Raw genomic sequence first — 20614 nt, 5'->3', positions numbered from 1 at the left:
AGTATGTCAGGGTTCCATATGTGGAATATCTTCTTTTTCTTTTTTGCCTAGGGGTACAAAATGTCTTGGGAATGGAATTTTGTGCAAAAAGGTGATCTTCAGTCATCTCTGGTGCTGAATTCAAACGCCAACATGTGCTCAGAAGCACCCTCTTCCTTAATTTATGGTCATATCCACACCATACCTTTTTTTCAAAAACTTTTTTTTTGAAGAAAAAGCATTTTTAAACAATACAAATTACCAAGAACACAACCAATTACAATTCCCCTCCCTTTTCCCCTCTCCTCCCTCCCACCCTCTAAGGACTTCCCTCAGCTCCCCTCTCTGATTTGTTTGTACATATTGTTTTCTGCATATTATAAAATTGTACATATCATATCATAACCTTATCTATCATATGTTGTACTAATAAATTGTGGATGTTTATTCAAAACCTGCCAAGGAGTCCAAATCCTTTTGTTGTCTTTTTAAGTAATTTGTAAAAGTTCCCATTCTTCTTTGAAGTCACGGTTGTCCTTCTCACGTAGTTTATATATAATGCTTTAAATTGCGCACACACCATACCTTCAAAGCACTATTATGACACTTCAATAGTTATGGCTCCTCCCAAATAATCATGGGAACTGTAGCTTGTTAGGGGTGCTGAAAACCCCCTATGCACCTCCCAGGGCTAGAGTGCCATATGTAAAGATAGTTAAAATGGTGTTGGAGTGTGGGCCTTTGTGCTGTTCGGTTGGGAGTGTTGCTGTAGCAACTGCAGCTTAGTTAAGAGCATACTGTACCTACCTGAGTGCCACATGGGCAAAAAACAAAACATGGGTTCTGCCGGAAATAAATCGAAGTCGCACTCCTTAATGGAAATTGGAATGGCCCCACTTCACTCATAAACATTACAGTATATCCAAAAGGGGCAGGGGAACTCACACCGTTTATGTGTGAGGCTTTTGCAACTCTAGCCATGCCTACTCAGAAGTAGATCTCACTGAAATCAAAGGGGCTTACTCCCAGGTGAAGAAGCAGCTTAGCGCTGCACCCTCAGCCGCGCAGCTCTTGCAGCCATTGTTGAGAGAGAAGAGCGCGCGCGCTGAAAGTGGCCGCAGGGGTGTGCGCGGCGCTGCCTCGCCCGGCGGGCATTGCTTGCTCGGTGGGAGGCTGCAAGGTAGGTGGGTGTGAGCTCAGCCCAGCCAGACGCGCAGGCGGGGAAGCCCGTCCTCCGCGGCGAGTCCGGCGCCACAGCCTCCCATTTGTGCCAGCGCAGCGGAGCGTGCGGCGGCCGAGACGTAGCCGGGCGGAAGTGACGGCCGCTTCACCTGCTGGGCTTGCGAGGGTCGGGCCGAAGAGTGTCCGTCGGGAATTGACTCGGGAGCCGCTGCTGCTTCTGCTTCTCCGGTTGGCTTGTCCCCGCCATGGAGTCCCCGCTGCTGGCGCGCTTGCTGTGGAGTCTGCTGTTTCTGTGCGCAGGTAAGAAAAGGAGGCGACGGAGCCGGCGCCCTGAGGGGAAAGAGACCCCGTTCCCCCCACCCACCTCCGTTTCGCTTCCCCGGCACTGTTTTCCCTGCGCCCCGCTTTGTGGTGTTTCCGCGCACCTTCCGCGCGCGCTTCCCGGGCGCTTCTTCTGCTGGTCTCCGCGGGAGGAGGTGGGGGAACAAAGAGTCGGCGTCGCGGTGGGCAGCGCGTGGGGGGGAGCTGATTTTCGAGAAATATGGCTGGAGGTCCTCGATCACTCAGCGCTTGGGCTGCTCCAAAGTATTTCCTACAGATACCCGCGCGCACTTTCTGAAATAAAAATGTTTTCGAACTACGGAGAGGCTGGATGAAAAAGAGAGATACGAGCACCTCTGCTTGGCGCGAAGTACTTCGCCTGTTGGCTGCTTCCCACGTAGCTATGATGTTTTAAAATGTGATGTGCAACTTCTCTCTTTTTTAAAACCTTTTTTGTGGGCTTTGTTCCTTGGTTGGGAGTGGGGGGGGGAGGGCGCGCTCAAACCGGACTGGTCTCAACCTGGGCTGGCCGAGCTCCTCTCTCTGGTGATTCACCCAGGCTGAGGTCGAAGGCTTTGTTGTGTGTGCTGAACGTCCCTCCGCCGCCCTTCCCTTCCCCACGCCCCATAGCGAAGCCCTCCCTCCCTCCTCTGGACTCGGCTGCCAGCCGGAATTTGTGTGTGTGTGTGTTCTTTGCGTGGGATGACTTCTTCTCTAACAAAACAAATACAGTAAAAGCAAGGTTTCTTCCAGATCATAGCACCGCGCCATCTCATTCCACACAACCGAACGAGGCAGACTAGCTGTGCCTTGGAAGGTGCAAGGCAAAAAAAGAAAGAAAAGATTTTGCCAGACGTGGGCTCTTCTACAAGCAGCGCCAGGAGGGCTCAACGGAGAGAGGGAGGAGGGGCAAAGCTCTCCTAGTCCTTGCAATCTCTGTGATCTGGGCAGCAGCGTGGTCCTTTCTTCTACTCTCTTCCCCTGTGTTTCTGGGAAAGGAAGAAAGAGACAAGGAAGATCTTTTTTTAAAAACCAAAATATTGTGCTCTTCAGTTTAGGATTACAGTAATTTTTAGCCTCAGAATTTGACTTTGTGACTGTAGATTGGAAAGCTAGTTGAATACTGGAAATAAATAGGATTAATAGCTGCATGTAGAGTAGGTACTTTTTTTGGCTTAAAGGCTGAGGCTGTTTTGCCCCTTGAACATGTGAACTTAAAGGCTGCCTTCACCACAGTGATTTTTTTTACCTTGGTATCTCTAGGAAGGAAAACCTGTATTACCGGCTGTACTGAAATAAATCCATAATGCATGGCAAATGCATCATGTCTTTTTACTTTGGCACAATTCACAAAACGGGCAGGACTATTTCTTAGTGGTTTGATACAACTGTTGTATGTAGAAGATTCAGTTCCTGAAATCTGCAGGAGGAACAAGACTGGCTGGAGTGTCTATGAAGAAGTCTGGCAGTCTTGAGGCAGTTGCATAATGCACAGATATTAGTGCACATATGGTTGGTTTGTTTTTAAAAAGTGAAGTGGCTTTCTTCCAGTGTGTCGTCTTGTATTGAACTTGAGATACTGATGGAGCATCTTTGGAAATGAATTGATGTAGATGTTATGCTCCATGCAAAATGCTTTGCCAAGCAAGTATTGGGTCTATAGCATAGGATGGTGGAAGTTTTGTGTGTGTTCCCCAAGTTGTAAATATGTTTGGCACACTAACTTAAACTATAAACGTAAGTTTGCAATCTGGATACCTTTGAAAATATAAAAGCTTTGTTGAAGTTTTTCTTCATAGAACTGGTAATGTAATAGTTGACAATTCTCTTCATTTTGAGACATTGCTTGTAATTATTTCCTCTTCTCAAAACCTAGCTATTAAATTGCATGCAACAATCAGAATTCAATGCATGCAACACCTGTGGGGTTAAAAGCCATGCAAAATAAAATCTTTTCAACACTTTTCAGCCCTTTGTTTCCTGTTGAAATGTTTTATGCTATTGTTGATGCCATACATGCTTTGGAACATTACTCATGGGATAAAAATCCTGTCCGGTCATCAAATAATATTTTGTTCAAAGTACATAGAAGTAGAAAACTGCTTCAACTTTTAAATAGCAGCCTAGAATCACACCAGTTTTTACTGTGTGGTAATAAAAGTAACAATTGATTAAAATCTGATTCATAAGGCAATACTATTTTAACTTTGGTCCGATGTCAACAAATGCAAATAGATGGTTCAGAATGGATTTATTTCCCAATTGTCACAGAATTATACCATATCTAGATAACTTAGGTTGCTCAACAAGTGCTGCACTGAATGTTAATCATCATAATTCCTCTTGTAACAATGAAGGCATATAACACTGAACACTAGTTTATAGTTGTTGGCTGGTAATTAAGAATTTTCAGAATTGAAAACAGTGTTGTACAGTTGAAGGTTTGCAAATTTTGACTTGGATTACTAGTTAAATTATTGTTTGTAATCTTCATAGAACTCTCCCTGTGGCAGACCTTTGGAATTTGCAGATATTATTAGGAAGAGCAAGTGCTTGCTTGCTTGCTTGCTCTTCTGCAAGGCTTTTGCAAATGGAGAAATGGGTTCTGCCACTGCCAGCTCTTGCAAATGTCTAATGGGGAAAGGGAGTGAATCCATGCCTCCTTTTCTTCCTCCCAATTCTCTGTGGTGGAACAGGAAATGTTGGTAATCCTATAGTAAGAAAAGCTGCAAAATCCTACACTGTACAGTAGTAACTAAAGCTGGGGATATAAGGGGAGGGGAAAGGAGTGGTTTGTTTTCTTTTTTTACTTACTACAAAACCCCAAGGTGGGACAGAACTCACAGCTTTTGCTCATTAGACTTTTCTGGGGAGAAAAGGGCAGGGTAGTTAATGTTTCATGAATGGAAAAGCAGGGATTGATTGATAGATATTTATTAAATTTGTATACTGCCCTTCATCGGAAGATCACAGGGCAGATCACAACATTAAAATACATATGGTAATAAAAACAAAAGCAAATCAATAACCCCACACAACACATTTTAAAGGCCAAATTCTGAGCATTTGTAAGGTCTTACTTCAGTGTGCATTCTTTTATGTTTAATAAGATCAAATGGAGAAGTAAATCCCTTGTTGCAGTCTGAGCATTCTTATGTCCTCTCCTCTTCATGGGTTCTCTGGTGTGCAATAAGCTGTGTGCTGCCCTGGAAGCCCTGCTCACATTCCAAGCATTTATAAGGCCTCTCCTTGGTGTGGATGAGTTGATGTCTAACAACAAGGTTTGATTGAGAACTATACCCCCTACCTCAGTCTGAGCACTTGTGTGGATTTTCCCTTGTGTCTTCTCCAATACAGTAGACACTTGGGTTGCGAACATGATCCGTGCGGGAGGCACGTTTGCAACTCGCAGCGTTCGCAACCCGCGTCTGCGCATGCGTAGGTCGCGATTCGGCGCTTCTGTTTTCTGATTTAGTGCTTTTGCGCATCCGCACGCGCTGATACCCGGAAGTAACCTGTTCCGGGACTTCCTGGTTCGGCACGGATCGCAACCCGAAAAAACGCAACCTGAAGCGGCTGTAAACCGAGGTACGACTGTACACTTTAAGAAGCTCTGTCCACATTCTGAGCATTTAAAAGGTTTCTGTTTAGTGTTGATTCTTTGATGCACACTAAGGTTGGAATGAAAAGTATACCTCTTGCCACAGTCCGAGCATTCGTATGGCCTCTCCCCTACGCGGGTTCTCTAGTGTGCTTGAAGGCTGGTGCTGTAATTGAAGTTCTGCCCACGTTCTGAGAATTTATAAGGCCCTCACTCCAGTGTGGGTTCTTCCATGTTCAGCAAGCTTTTCCTTGTAACAGAAGCCTTTCACCCACATACTTGGCACACATATGGCCTCTCCACAGTGTGGGTTACTTGGTGTAAAGTAGGGCTTGCACACGAAGTTTTTTTCACAGTTCACATTTATAGAGATGCTCTTCAGATGTGGGAGGGTGGTTGCTAGTAGCAAGCAGGCAAGTTAATGTGCAAAACCTAGAAAGAAATTAGATTGGGAACACCTAATAAACCGTTCAAGTAGTCGGAGCAGGCTTTGTAATTTTCCTTATTACATCTGTTTAATGAAATGACTCTCAGTATCTTAACCACATTTGATTTCTGATTTCCACAGTTGATGGCTCGACCACATGTTGCACAGATTCTGGTTGTGCATCTTTCTTACTAGTCAAGTCCCTGGAGCATTTCAATGTCTGGAAATGAACAGGAGAGTTCATTGGTGGTGAAAGGGTGTCTCCCAAGAAGTGCAAAGCATTGCACTTCTACTACAATGCAGCTCACTTTGTGGCCAAAGCACCTGTCAGTTACAGGTGGTTGTGATTGGCAAGGAACCTTCCTTTTTGTGGGAGGAAGGATATATGTGAAGACAGATTGCCTACTAAAAAGTTATGAATTGCTGGATTGAATGATTGTTGGCTTCACTTTAATTATTTAAAGGATTTTTATCTTGCCCATAAGCTAACACTTCCAGAGCAGCTTACAGATCATTTAGTTAAACCCAACAAGACAGTCCCTGTCCTCAGGCTTTCAGTATTAACTTTGGGCCTGTGCAGATAATGCAGCGGAAATCAGATCTGATCCCATGTGATTAATCCTAGACATTCAAATTAAATGTGCGCACAGTCTTCAGACAGAAAAAACACATTTCTCAGCATCAGTAATTTAAAAAATATATATTAAGAAAATATATATTAAGATGTACACAAACTGTTCACCAATCTTTGTTTCTTAATTTTTAATTTCATTATTTGTTAATTAAGGGAGAATACTAAAATTCCCATTTTTGCAGTTCTTGGCTGGCAGGCATAGCATTTCCTAACTTTCTGATAGCTAAATATTTTATTAGTTTTTGAATTTTGTTCTAGCCTTATGTGTCTAAACTAACAAAAAGAGGCTGCAAGGTTTTGTTTTAGAGTTTGTCTTCTCTCTCTAGGATTAGAAAACAAAAAATTAATTGAGTGTTCTATGTTTTAGAAACTTCCTTCCATTCCCCTCAATAATAGTTTCTGGAGGTCTCTGGAAGTAATTATATATTACAAAGGGAAATGTGGTCTTAATTCTGTGTTTTCTTGTAACATCAAAGCAGTGACAGTGTTGGCAGTTGCAGTGGTGTGGATATTGAAGGAGGTGTATGAGCTTTCTGGTTCCTTCCATTCTCACTGCATATGCCCAGCCCAGCAGATGTTTACTGGTTTTCCAAAGATGTAGGTAGGATGTTAACTAGCTGCCATGTAGTTCTGCTCTCTCATTGTTAACCACTTCCTAGGTAGTGTTTTCTAGGCAGGCACTAGGAAGCCAATCTCTAGTGGCAAAGTTTTGTGGCAACACCTAGATAGGAGCTGGCCGGTGTGACTACAACATAGTCTTCTCTAGGACAGTGCAGCCTCTCAGGCCAAGTGGGCTGGGCTGCAAGAGTACTTTGACACAGAACCTACGAGCTGCACACTGAGTTCAAATTGTAATTCAATAAAATACAATACAGTGGCACCTTGGGTTACAAACGCTTCAGGTTGCAGACTCTGCTAACCCAGAAATAGTACCTCGGGTTAAGAACTTTTGCTTTAGGATGAGAACAGAAATCGTGCTGTGGCGGCAGCAGGAGGCCCCATTATCTAAAGTGGTACTTCAGGTTAAGAACGGACCTCCGGAACGAATTAAGTTCTTAACCAGAGGTACCACTGTATATACAAAATAAAAGGAGGAATTAGAATACAGTCGTACCTTGGTTCTCAAATGCCTTTGTACTTGTATGTTTTGGGTCCCAAACGCTGAAAACCCAGAAGTAAGTGTTCCGGTTTTCAAACGATTTTCAGAAGCCGAATGTCTGACGTGGCTTCCGCTTGAGTGCAAGAAGCTCCTACAGCCAATCAGAAGCCGCACCTTGGTTTTCAAATGGTTTCGGGAGTCGAATGGACTCCTGGAACGGATTAAGTCTGAGAACCAAGATTCTACTGTACATAACAGCTTCTAATGCAGCACATTCTTAAAGTTTACAACAACCAGAAATATCATTAAGTGGTCCACCAAGACCCTCAGCAATTTTCAAGTGGGGGGGGGGCAAGAAAGTTTGGGAACTACTGGTATTGAAGATTTACTGAGGAGATTTACTGAGGAAGAAGACTGGGAACTTTAGTTGACTAGAAGCTTTAGATCAGAAATAGCGGCAGTGGAGTTTGTTAGCACTGTCTCGCCAACAATTGACTAAAACATCCACAGATGTATATCTATTTTCTCCTTATTCAGTTGGTACCACAGCTCCCTTCTTTTCTGGGTGCAGTAAGCTTGTATGTATAGTAGTCACCTTCTCGATAGTGGCGCCCACCCTGTGGAAAGCCCTCCCATCAGATGTCAAAGAAATAAACAACTATCTGACGTTTAGAAGACATCTGAAGGCAGCCCTGTTTAGGGAAGCTTTTAATGATTGATGTTTTAATGTATTTTTAATCTTTTGTTGGAAGCCACCCAGAGTGGCTGGGGAAACCCAGCCAGATGGGCAGGGTATAGATTCTTATTCTTATTCTTGCTACTACTACCGTATTATCACCTATTGACCAATCCTATCACTCATTGCCATGTCCTTTCTGCTTACAAAAAGGTAGCAAATATCAAGTGATGCTCAGTTACATCCCTTAAGTGCAGACCATTTCCTGTGTAGGATTGCTTTAAGGATTGCAGCATGGATTTCTATAAAATATGATTGAGGCAGTCTAACATTTTTCTAGTATTTTGTCCTATGCTCATGATTCCACTACAGTCATACCTCGGTTTGTGACCGATCGGTTTGTGACCGCCACGGACCCAGAAGTGTTTACATCCGGGTTCCGCGGCTCGCGGATGCGCAGAAGCAATCTGCGCAGCCGCACATGTGCAGAAATGCTGTATCGGCGCTTTGCGCACGCGCAGAAGAGCCCCTCGGTTTACGACGAACTCGGGGAGCGATTGGCTCCCCGGAACGAATTGCGGTCGCAAACCGAGGTATGACTCTTATGCCCAGTGCCAGAAAACTTGACCGTGTGGATGCTGACAAAAGAGTTTTCCATATGGTCAGAATTCACATTGAAGCAAAGACTTATCTTGGCCACCACTGATCTCCAAGTGCCCATACCTTCTCCACCAATTCCATAAATGAATAAATGCATACTTTCTAAGGGCAGGGTCATGCAGATAAAATACTTTTTTTAGGTCTTTATCATCATCCCTTTCCTTGTCCTAATTTTCCATGTGTAACATTCCCTATTTGATGATAACAGGGTTTTGTTAGGTATGCATTTTTTTTAGGAGGAGAAATGGCGCCCTGCATGTAAAGTGGCTGTTACTGCCCAATTGGAACTGCCATTGTTTGCACCGCAACATGGAGCAGTTGGCTTGGCTGTCCCCTCCCAGTCTTGCCCACTTAATTCTAGAGTGGGGATGCCCCCCTTTCATGCGGACGCCACCCTGTATACCCCTTCCCATCTCTCTTGAGTCCCTTCCTCCTCTCACCTGGCTGCCCTCGGCTGGACCAAAAACAAAGGTGAAAATAACAAAACCGCAATCTGAAACCAAAAGAAACTCAAACCAGCAACCACAGAAAGGGGCTGCTTGGGAAAGCTGTTTCTTAGCATTAATAATAAGGATGATAATGATTTTTATTATCATATTCCAAGTACTTTCACAATTGGGCCTTTGTTTTTTACTATTCTGCTGAAAAGTGTGAGTACGTAGGATTTCAAGAACTACTCTGTCAAGACAAGCTTTGCTCATCTGCAGAAGTTTACATTTGCAGCTAAATTAAATAATAATAATAAAAAATCTTCTTTACCTGTCAGGTTGCTTAACAAATACAGATACTCTCTCTGGGAGCTGCACCTATATTTAACATAACTGCAATACAATCCTCTTTCTCATAGAGGTGTCATATGTCCTTGGGAACTGCTGTTAAGAGAGTTGCCTTAGAAACATCTTCATTCTCTCCCAAGTGGCACAATAGTTGCCTGCATTCTGTTTGGCTACTACAGTATATTTACTTTTCCAGCCAAGAAGGGATGGAAATAAAAGCATGGTCACACAGAAGTATATATATCTAATCCTCCATCACAGACCCCAGGTTACTTCATAATGTATGTAAAGTATCAATTTCATTTTTTGGGGAAAACCCACTCCATTTATCCATTCCACAGTGCTGGCCAGTATCTTCAAAAATACTCAGACCTTTACAGTAAAAGCTTAGTGAAAGGAGGCTTTCAGCTGGTGCCTACAGTCAGATGATATCAGTGGCAGTCAAAGCCCAGGGTGGAGGATGTTCTGTAATAGAGGTGTCATTTCTGAGAAAGCCCCTGTAAACTCCTAGACCTGCAGAGTACAGAAAAAGGGGGTTCTTCCAGTTGATTCTTAAAGCACCAGCAGTACAGTATGGGAAACACACTCATTCAGGTAATTAGGTCCTAACCTGTTCAGGGCCTTTTTATATGTCAAACCCATCACTTTCAATAGGGCTCCATAAGAAAAGGCAGGCAGTGCAGGTCTCCCAGCACTGTCATTCCACGGTCCCAAGTTATTAGGCCTATTAGACCTCCTTATTAGACCTCCTTATTAGACCTTCCTTATGCACTAGCTGCAATCATTTCAAGGGCAGCTCCACATAGTACAACAAATGAAAATGGGTAAAAGCCCTGCTAGATCAGACCAAAGGTCCTTCTAGTCTAGCTGCCTGTTCTCATTGTTCACAAGCCAGAAAATGAGCACAATAGCACTCATGATTCCTAGCAACCATTTTTCAGAGGACTGCTTATCCTTGAAGTCATGATTAGTAGCCACAGATCACCCAAACCTCCATGAATACCATATGTCTAGTTTAGTTGGTGGCCACCACCTCATCTTGTAGGAGTGAATTCCATAGTTGTACTATGCACAGTGTAAAGTAGCACTTCTTTTTGTTATTCAAGAGTCTTTGGTGAGAAACTTTATCAAAAACTTTGACTTAGCTTGTGCTGCGGACTGCATGTCTTTCAGTAGAGTGCATGAAAGATGCATTACTTTCCCCACAATCCAGAGAAACCTTGTGAATATCAGAGTCCGCCATTCTTTCCGGACAAACCATAATTACTCCAATTTGTAAGTGTCCTAACGGGAGATGAGACAGACTTTTCCTTTCCAATAGAGGCACAGCAATGTACCATTTCAAATGTATCTCAAGAGGACCAGCAAAGTACCGTTTCAAGCAGTGAACTCCTCCACCTTGATGCAAGTCTTGTCAGCGTCATGATAGGAACTTCAAATCAGTTTTGGACGATATATTGCCGAGCCCTACACACCAAAACTCAGGAAAGGCCCTGACAAAAAAATGGCCCGGGGGGCAAAGCACCAGTCACACTATTCTCAAGTCCTGGAACATGTTGTGTTACAAATAAGATGTTGAATTTCATGCCACTGCAGCACAAACGAAATCCTAGAACCGCAAGAGAATGTGAAGTCAGTGCACAGGGGCCAGAGTATTGCACAAAACAGTCAAGTTTGCAAACATGCATTGCTGCACATGTCAGCAACTGGTGAGATAACAAATAATGCTGATGCCATAAGCTCCCTCATTCTGTTGATAATTCTTTTGACCACAGGACTGACTGGCTGGTGCTTTCTTTTACTGCAGCTGAAAGAAAACAAATGTTTTCTGAATTTGATAAATGTGTCTCAGTAGAGCAAGGCCATCAACTGTTGGTTGCTAGGAGAAATGTTTGGTTAACTTTTAATCAAATTAGATTCTGAATTTGTTCAGAAAATGCTGTGAACACACTAGTTTTTAATAATGGGGACATATTTTTATTTATATATTTATAGTTTTATTTTTTTATGAGAACCAGGAGTATATCTGTTCAACTACAGAAAACATTAAAGCTGTTCTGTGAAGTAACTTTTATTTGCTATGACATAATTTACTGTGAGGACAGTACTGGTAAGGACTGTATCAAACAACGTATAGTCCCTGGTAAGGACATACATCAAACTATGTTTTCAAGCAAAATAGACAACAGCTCATGCAGTAGGATTTGACTTTCCTTGCCTCCGCCCAGTAGCAGGTTTTCAATATCTGCATGGGAAGGTTGCTGGGGTAAGTTTGGGCTCTCTGAAGCAGATTTTGGAGATGCAACAGAGAGACGTGGAAAGGTGAAGTCTTCTTGCATAAGTAACTCTTCTCGTACAATGTTGGATTCCTCCCAAAACTTACACACGATATAATTATGTGTTTGATTTATTTATTGCTATCTTGACTTTAAAGATATATGAAGATGCTGAAGACAACACAGTTTGGTTCTGTCCATGCTAGCTTAAGAAAAGAAATAGACATTTGTAGTGTAGAATATGAGCTTGAGTTTATTACAGGCAGCAATCATCTGTGCATGTGTACATAATGGCGAGCCGGAAAAGGGGGTGGGGTGGGCTTATGTGTGCTCCATCGTTGCATGCATTGGCCTGGAATGCAACCTCCATGCAAATTGGATTAGAATGTGTATTAGAATGTGGTTCTCTAAATATTTTACTTTTTAGTAATTAAGTAGTACCCTAATTTTACATGAAGGAAACTAGTGTGAAAGCTCTTGTTTGTGGTGGTATGCTTTTTCATACCTGCCTGGTCTGCTCGTATATCTAACCCAGTGTGGTGCCCTCCAGTTGTTTTGGACTACAAAGCCCCAGCCAACATAACTGCACTGACTGGAGTAGTGCATACTACTCTGCCATAAAAATCTAATTAGTAGGAAAAAATAGTATAGGAACAAGTTTGTTTCTTTTTTAAGCATTGCAGAACGCACCTCACCATTTATATGGAATAATTTTGAAAACTCCTTATCAGTTGTTGTTTTGAGAGTTGAGGACGTATATTCTTATTTAGGATTCCCAAATTTGTGCAAACATTTCTCTTGGTCTTTACTTAAGTATCTCTGAAAAAGTTCTTTGGTCATTATGCAGATGTTGTAATCATTTGCTTGCCTAAATGTGTGTGTCAGAAATTTATTGTCCTTCTGAGTATAGCAAGCAACTGAGGATTATGCTGATGTTCCAGGAGGAGATGAAGCAGAAAAGGCTGCCAAAAGCATTAGATCTGAAAACTCATTTGGGATTTGATGAAAACGTTAAACTACACAGTTGTTTAAAACTAAGCTGCCTTTGTCTGAAAATGGAACTTCATGATCTGGCTGTAGATTTATGTGTGATAACGCCCCGCGTTCTCTTTTGAAGAACGATGTGAGAAGTGTCACATGAATTCACTGAGAAATAGCAGTTATATGTTGATAGTCCTACACTTAAAATTATATAACTTTTGTGAAAAATAGGAGGAATGATGTAAACATTTCCTGATTCTAGTGAATTGATTATCAAACAGTGGCCCGTTTCTCGTGTTACATGAAGCCATAGCTAAAAGAAACGATGGTTTAATGTGAAGAAGCTGCATGTACCACTGCCCCAAAGTCCACACTTCACTCCTCCCCTGCTCCTGCTGTGCTGTAAAAGAAACAAGCCAGAATCTCGCCTTTTCATGAATGAAAAACATGAGCTTGTGGTTTTTTTCTAAGCTAGGTTTGTTTTCGGGGGAGAAACTAATGATAAACCCGTGTTCGCACATACCATGTGAATTGGGCCAATGTGTCAATACTAGATTGTTGTCTGAATTTGGATACATGGGAGTCTCAACGTTTGACGTTGCCAACTTACTGTTGAAGATTCATTCCCCGTGTCTGCAGTCATGGGATTGTCTATCACATGACGGCGTAAGTTTTCATTACACAGAGTGGGACGCAACGGAGACAGTTTGTTTGTGTTACTGTGTCCCCTGAAGTGGGACTATTGTCCTTTGTTCATTCTCCTTCCTGCCTGATGCTAGAGAGAGAGGGAGCCATGTTGCACTGCTCCGAGTGTATTATATGTAAATAAACGTAGATTAGCCAAAATGCTGAGTTGCTGAGGTCCGTACACAACTGCACAAACTCTGCGCATCCCTAAGTGTTCTAATGCTTCTTGGCATTAGTCGCTGTAATGTTTGGGCTGGAGAAAGCTTTTAAAGCTCCCGATAGACCAGGAGGGAGAGAACATGCCATTCGGGCATGTTTCTTTGCCAGGGTCCTACTTGAGAGTAGGAGATCCTAACATGCCCCCCCCCCATTTTTGTGGGGGAGGGGGTAGTTCAGAGATTTATGGATGCTCAGAATGACTCCATGAAGTTATTGCAGTGAAAGTGCTCAACTTTGCCTTCCTCGTCCCTTGATTTTATACCATGTCTCTTAGATTGTAAACCATTATTGTAAAATGGAAACTACTTTTGCTGTGATAAAAGGAAGAAGATGGTATACTGTTACATCATCATTACACAGGTACCATGGTTGTAGAATTCATCCCTATTTGCTTTAGCCTGCACAGTGTTGCACGGGCCTTTAAGTATAGCTGAGTAATGAAAAATGCATGCAACATCTATTTAACATAAAAAATTCTTCCAAAGATATGAGTAATGTTTTAGTCCCTAAGGGCAAACAGCTAATGTAATCAGTGTTTCCTTTGTACCTTGCAATACATAGAACTTTGCAAGAGGTTTGCAGTACAGTGTGTAGTTAATTCCAAGTCACGTGGTTTATTTAGATGTCTAAAGAGAGAGAAGCTATTCCTATTTTCAAAGTTCTGCATACAATATATTTTCATACTTTTTAAACTTCTAAGGTGTTAAAATTTTGGTTTGCTTCTAGATCTCACTGAGGGCGTAACAATAACATCAACTGAACAGACGATGGTAACAAAGGCTCTAGGAGAGAAGGTTACTTTGCTCTGCCAGTTTACTCTTGCAGCAGGAGATGAAGGACTACTTGACATTGAATGGGTTGTCTTGGAGCCAAAAAAGGAGCAACCAGTAAGTGAAAACCTTTTTTAAACTCCAAGGTCTTCCATATGTTTCACTTCCATTTTGAACGTAGGTGAGCCCAAATGTCAGACTAAGAATTCAAATGTTTAACCTCATGTCCTTCCAGAAAATAGTTCCAGGACATATTTATTTACTACTGGGAAAATTAGAGATCATATTGGATAGAACATGAGACTCTTAACCTCAGGGTTATAGGTTTGAGCCCCATGTTAGGCGAAACACTCCTGCATCGTAGGGGGTTGGACTAGATGACCCTTGTGGTCCCTTCCAACACTGTGATAACTCATATACAAGATATCAAGTCATCTGTCTCTTTTCCTTTCAGGTAATTATGTTCAGTCAGAACACGGTTTATGACAAGTATCATATGGCTGGGCGGGTACAGTTTGTTAATCAGAACCCAGCTGATGGAGATGCAAGTATTGATATCCTGAACTTACAGCCAGCTGATACTGGCACGTACCAGTGTAAAGTGAAGAAGGTTCCTGATATGCAGACCCATAGAGTTCAGCTGATGGTACTTGGTAAGATATTTTAGTTTTGCATTTGCATAAACTGTATATAGTGCAGGGGTGTGGCACTCTTTTCTGTTGAGAGCTGTATTTGCTTGGAGATATGAGAGTCCCATGGACTGCATGAAGGTAAAACCTATCCATTCTGAAGGAAATCAGCCCTGAGTGCTCACTGGAAGAACAGATCCTGAAGCTGAGGCTCCAATACTTTGGCTACCTCATGAGAAGAGAAGACTCCCTGGAAAAGACCCTGATGTTGGGAAAGATTGAGGGCACAAGGAGAAGGGGATGACAGAGGACAAGATGGTTGGACAGTGTTCTCGAAGCTACCAACATGAGTTTGACCAAACTGCGGGAGGCAGTGGAAGACAGGAGTGCCTTGCGTGCTCTGGTCCATGGGGTCACAATGAGTCGGACACGACTAAACGACTAAATAACAACAACAACATGTGTTTGCTGCATGTTGGCAGGGGGCAAGGCTGCACCAGCAGCATGTGTAAATGGGGTCAAAAGTACGTGGTCCTGGTACCCCCCTTTCATCCCTTTTCAGCAGTCTGCGGAGTAGGGGGGAATAGATAACTCTTTGCTTGCAGAGGGCTTCTGAAATCATGAGCTGCAGGTTGCCCTGCTTTAGTGAGTTATTGCATGCATACAATTAATATTACTTTCTGTCTGATTTTATAAAGTGGCTGTATGTATTGGATGAATAGTTGGAGATTTGCTAGTATTTATTTTAATTCATATAATCTATATATCACCCTTCATCCGAATATCATAGGGCAGTTTATAGTATAAAAACACAAACAGAACAATACCACCCCCTCCCACACAGTTTAAAAGGCTACAGATTCTAAGCATTGTAAAGAGTTGTTGTTAGGTGGACAGTATTTAAATCAGCCCCCTTTTTACCTTGCATTGGTTGGGCCAGGAAATAAAGCATTTTGCATGCCATATTTCAGACTAAAGAGCACCATGACCATTAGTTTGTTACATTCTGAAGCAAGACATAGTACAAACTGGTGGGTAGGACAAATATGTGGTGTGATATGCTAATAAATGGCTCTGTAGTTGGTCTCATATTGTTTGTGGAAGAAGTAGCTTAATCTTTTGAAATTGTAGTAACAATTTGTTTGCAAACTACTGATATCTGAAAGACAATAAAATACGTGTGTAAAACGTCTGTGATGTATGTATGGTTTATGTTGCAGCTACATATACCATTTAATGAGTACCGTACATAGTTCTAAAGTTTGCATTCATAGTATAATAATACTCTTTTATTAGAAAAACCCCAAAAGACCAAATGCTATGTCGAAGGATCGCAAGAGATTGGAACTGATGTTACTCTGAAATGTAAATCCCAAGGAGGAACTCCCATTATAAGCTACCACTGGGGGAAGATGAGTAAAGAAGGACTTCCGGACAGATCATCACTGAGTATGCTTCTATGTTATTACTGTCTTTTTCATATTAGAACACGAGTGTCTGTTCCCTTCTAACTTCAAATGCCAAACTAATTACAAGCAGAGCTTTGAATTTTAAAGTTGATTTTTAAAAAATTGAGTTGGGTTTCTTAAAAGAATTTTCTAGAGATGTTTCCTTGGGCCATGCAGGTTGGGACTTGCTGAAAAGAAGAGTTATACAGTGGTACCTCGGTTTAAGAACAGTCCTGTTTACGAATGATTCAGTTTACGAACTCCACAAAACCGGAAGTGGTGTCCCGGTTTCCGAACTTTACCTCAGTCTAAGAACGGAATCTGAACGGTGGAAGGGCACCGGTGACGGAAGGCCTCATTAGGGAAACCACGCCTTGGTTTAAGAATGGATTTGGTTTAAGAACGGACTTCAGGAACAGATTAATATCGTAAACTGAGGTACCATTGTATATGGTTATTGTTGCCCCAGACTGTCAAAAGGTTTTCAAATGCTCAGCTTGGGATTTAGAAGGTGTCTTTGGCAGTGGAAACAGTAGAGAAACATTTTTGGCAGCACAAAAATGATTTCTGTCATGCATTTTACTGCAGTGATTTCCAACCTTTACGAGGATATTTTTAACCTCAACAAAATTCATGGTCCCCCACATGCTAATTGTTGTAATTTTATGCAACTTTAATTCATATAGTGAATAATGAGCAAAAAAATTATGAACACAGTAACACTTTTAAAAGAAAATGCAAATGTGCCAAAATCAAAGAAAGCAGCAAGGATTCATTTATTTATTTCCTCAGTGTACCCACAAGTCAAAACCTAAGCAATTAATTCCAAAAGGTATTGCATATCAATTTATCTATAAATATAAATTCATTTATTTACCCAATATGCCCCTTGACGAACCCAGTGAATCCATTCAAAAAGGTATGAAAGACATAAGATAAAATTATTTATTTCCCCGGTACACCCAGTGATCAACAACATAACTAATCAATCAAATTGAACCAAATATTTATTTCTGAGTAATACCCAAAAGAATTATAAAGAAAACTTCAATTGCCACCAATGATATATATGGCAATTTATAGAATCATGACTCTCTTGTATTCTTCGGTAAGTTTCCTAATTCCTGTCAGTAAATCTACTTATATATACAGTTAATTTGATTCTATTTCATTTATAGGTTTTGTTTGTATTCTTCTTATTATTTTCATAAGGTGGCAGGCATGAGCAGCAAATGCTGCTGAGGACATCAGGCAGCCCTAAAAGGTCTGGTGCCCAAATGATCTCCAAGGCAGAAAACTCCCCCAAATCCACAAATTTTATTCTTTAATAAAGCACCAGAAGTAATCTCCACTGCTGCTGAAACTGAGGAACTCAAATGAAGCCAGTAATTAGGAGGCAGAAAGCCCACACTGTGGAGCCCACTAAAACTAAATTGAGGGTCTACAGCCCTCCACACTGTGTATTCCACCTTCTGGAATAAGCCCTAAGTGCTGTGCATCATAAAAGGCCCGAAAACCCCAAATGCAACATGCCTCTGCTACATACTTGCAACTTGCCAGCAGGTTTCCCCAAGTACACCTCACAGCAACAAAGGAAAGCAGGGAAGGCCATAGACCAATGCTGCTGAACCACATTCCCACAATTTCCAGCAGTTACAGTCTCCTCAAGGATAACACAGCACTCCTTGGAATGCTGCTGCAAAGAGGTACAGCAGCATAGGAAATCAACCAACTGCAGACTTGGAGGAGCATTACCCATGGATCCCTTGGGGGTTCCTGGCCCTAAGGTTGGGAAACAGCGGCCCCCAGTTCATTAAATATTTTGTTAGTTTATTTTTCCTATTTATAAAAGTGTAAAAGCAGGCTGTTCTCAGCAGTCGGTTAATTAACTTGAATAAAAATTTTCATTGGATAATACTAATAATGTGAATCGTAAAAAAGCTTGGAAGAAAATGGTATCCTCTTGTAATACTATGAAGTTAATCCAGGCAAGGTAGAAAATACCAAATCTCTAGATCAACCTAGATTAAATGGGTAAGTAAATAGGTGGAGGCAGGAGTTTTTTCAGTTTAAGTTATAGCTAGTAAACATCTAAATAGGAGTAGCAGATTTGGTTGCTAATCAGTTTGGTACCTCATAACTACTTCGTCTTGATTTGGAGGGTTATTATAGCAGCAGCCCCAAGACTACTCCTGATAGGAATCGGGTGAGTGAGTTGGCAGAGACATGTGACTTTCCGCTTGCTAATTCCGAATATGTTTGGAAACCAAACTACTTGCTCATGTTTCCTTCTTCTGCATCTTAACTCTGTTGAATTATTTTATGTAAGTAATATGCACAGTCAAAAGTTAAACATGTAATAACATAAATCCATGCTTTATTGATTATTCATACCAATGCTATTTTTGACAAATTCTAATGAAGTTTATATATATGTATATATATATATATTTACAGATTCAGATACAGGTGATCTTTTGATTAAAAATGCTTCTCGGGCTTCCTCTGGCACATACAAATGTGTAGCTTCCAACAGAGTTGGTGCAGATGAGTGTTCTCTTGTGCTGAATGTCACCCCTCGTAAGTATTATGTTTTGAAAGCAAAAACATAGAAATAGTAATTTGGTAAGGCTTTATCATTAAACTGCAGAATTAATTATATCATTGTTCTGTTTGTTTTAGCGGTGAATAGAGCTGGAACCATTGCTGGAGCTGTAATAGGGACTCTTTTGGGTCTCTCTTTACTAGCTTTTATAATCTTCTGTTGCTGCAAGAAACAAAGAGAGAAGAAATACGAAAAAGAAGTGCAACATGATATAAGGTGTGTCACTCTGGCATGAGAAACTGGGCATGAGCTCAAAAATTTAATTGTCGCTTTTACAAAACGTTTTGACAAAAGCATATAGTTTAACCAGAGCCAGTGTGCTGTAGTGGTTAAGAGTGGTAGACTTGTAATCTGGGGAACCGGGTTCGCGTCTCCGCTCCTCCACATGCAGCTGCTAGGTGACCTTGGGCTAGTCACACTTCTCTGAAGTCTCTCAGCCCCACCCACCTCACAGGGTGTCTGTTGTGGGGGAGGAGGGGAAAGGAGATTGTTAGCCGCTTTGAGACTCCTTCAGGTAGTGATAAAGCGGGATATCAAATCCAAACTCTTCTTAACCAACTTGCATGAAATGCCGGAAACATTGACATCTGCTCATGTACTTCTTTGACTGCATACTTTCCCCTTGCCCTGCTCTCAGTTTGAAAGCTCAAAGCTACTTATAACTTATACAAACAATTTAAACAATATTAAATATATACAATAGTATGTATAGGGTTTATAAGACTAAAATATCCTAACAACTTGCCCTGGGGAAAATAGTACATAAGCTACCAGTTTGAACTATTTCACTAAAAAATCACCACCTTACTTAATCTATAAAAAACATCATTTAAATGCAGGTGAGACTATATAGTGTACATGCCAAAGTTGGCCCCTAAGAAGCAGTTTCATAAATGTGTACTATTTAGTGGTGGTGACAAAGAAAGCTCCTCGGCCATCATTGCATTCACAAGTATCCATCCAACACACCATTGCAGAGTCACCTGACCAAGAGAGCCTTGCTTTGACACCATTGAAGGCCTGCTGTAACAACTTTGCAATGCAAATTTTCAGTGGCATTGGATGCCACAATAAGAGCAAATCCAATTGAGGGGTCAGCAGCTCCATCTATACTGGATCACCACTTTAGGTAGCTGCAGCTTGAGGATGATATGGACAAGCTGTAGGGGTTGACTGGGTGGGTCCAGAGGGTGATTAATCTTCACTGGGGATTGGAGAGTTATCTTCTGCCTTGAAGGAAGCAGTGGTGCTCCCTCTCCTTAAGAAGATATCCCGGGACAATTATCACCCAGTGGCAAATACCCCTTCCTGGGCAAGGTGCTCAAGAAGGTGGCGGCTGTCCAGATTCAGGCATGCTTGGAAGAAGTTGATTATTTAAATCCATTCCAGTCTGATTTCAGGCTTGGTCATGGCACTGAAACTGTCTTTGTCTCCCTGGTTGATTACATTTATTGGGAGAGAGATGGGGAGAGTGGGACTCTGCTTGTTTTCTTCAATTTCCCAGTAGCCTTCAGTACTGTTGACCACAGTATCCTTCTGAAGTATCTCAGAAGGTTGTCACACTCTTATCTCCAGGGCCATTTCCAGAAAGTAATCATGAGAGGCTACTATTCAGTGCCATGGGAGTTGTCCTGTTCGATCCTG

The 20614-nt window shown here is 41.8% G+C and overlaps 1 protein-coding gene across 2 annotated transcripts in view; it reads left to right on the top strand.

Moving 5' to 3' along the window:
* Positions 1 to 838: 838 nt before the first annotated feature.
* The window catches only part of CXADR (CXADR cell adhesion molecule), a 32222-nt gene continuing 12446 nt past the window's right edge, over positions 839 to 20614 (top strand). The window contains exons 1-6 of one of the 2 annotated variants that reach the window (XM_035115142.3): positions 839 to 1461; positions 14245 to 14405; positions 14743 to 14941; positions 16214 to 16366; positions 18823 to 18945; positions 19048 to 19186. In XM_035115142.3, the coding sequence (XP_034971033.3) occupies positions 1407 to 1461; positions 14245 to 14405; positions 14743 to 14941; positions 16214 to 16366; positions 18823 to 18945; positions 19048 to 19186 (830 nt within the window). In that variant the 5' untranslated portion in view covers positions 839 to 1406. The remainder of the gene's footprint in view (positions 1462 to 14244; positions 14406 to 14742; positions 14942 to 16213; positions 16367 to 18822; positions 18946 to 19047; positions 19187 to 20614) is intronic. The other variant, XM_035115143.3, reaches the window with a different exon arrangement.

Source organism: Zootoca vivipara, chromosome 4 (genome assembly GCF_965207765.1).
Source record: "Zootoca vivipara chromosome 4, rZooViv2.hap1.1, whole genome shotgun sequence".
NCBI classification, from domain to species: domain Eukaryota; kingdom Metazoa; phylum Chordata; class Lepidosauria; order Squamata; family Lacertidae; genus Zootoca; species Zootoca vivipara.
Note: the sequence above shows the minus strand (reverse complement) of the source record. Positions and strands in the feature narration are given on the sequence as shown.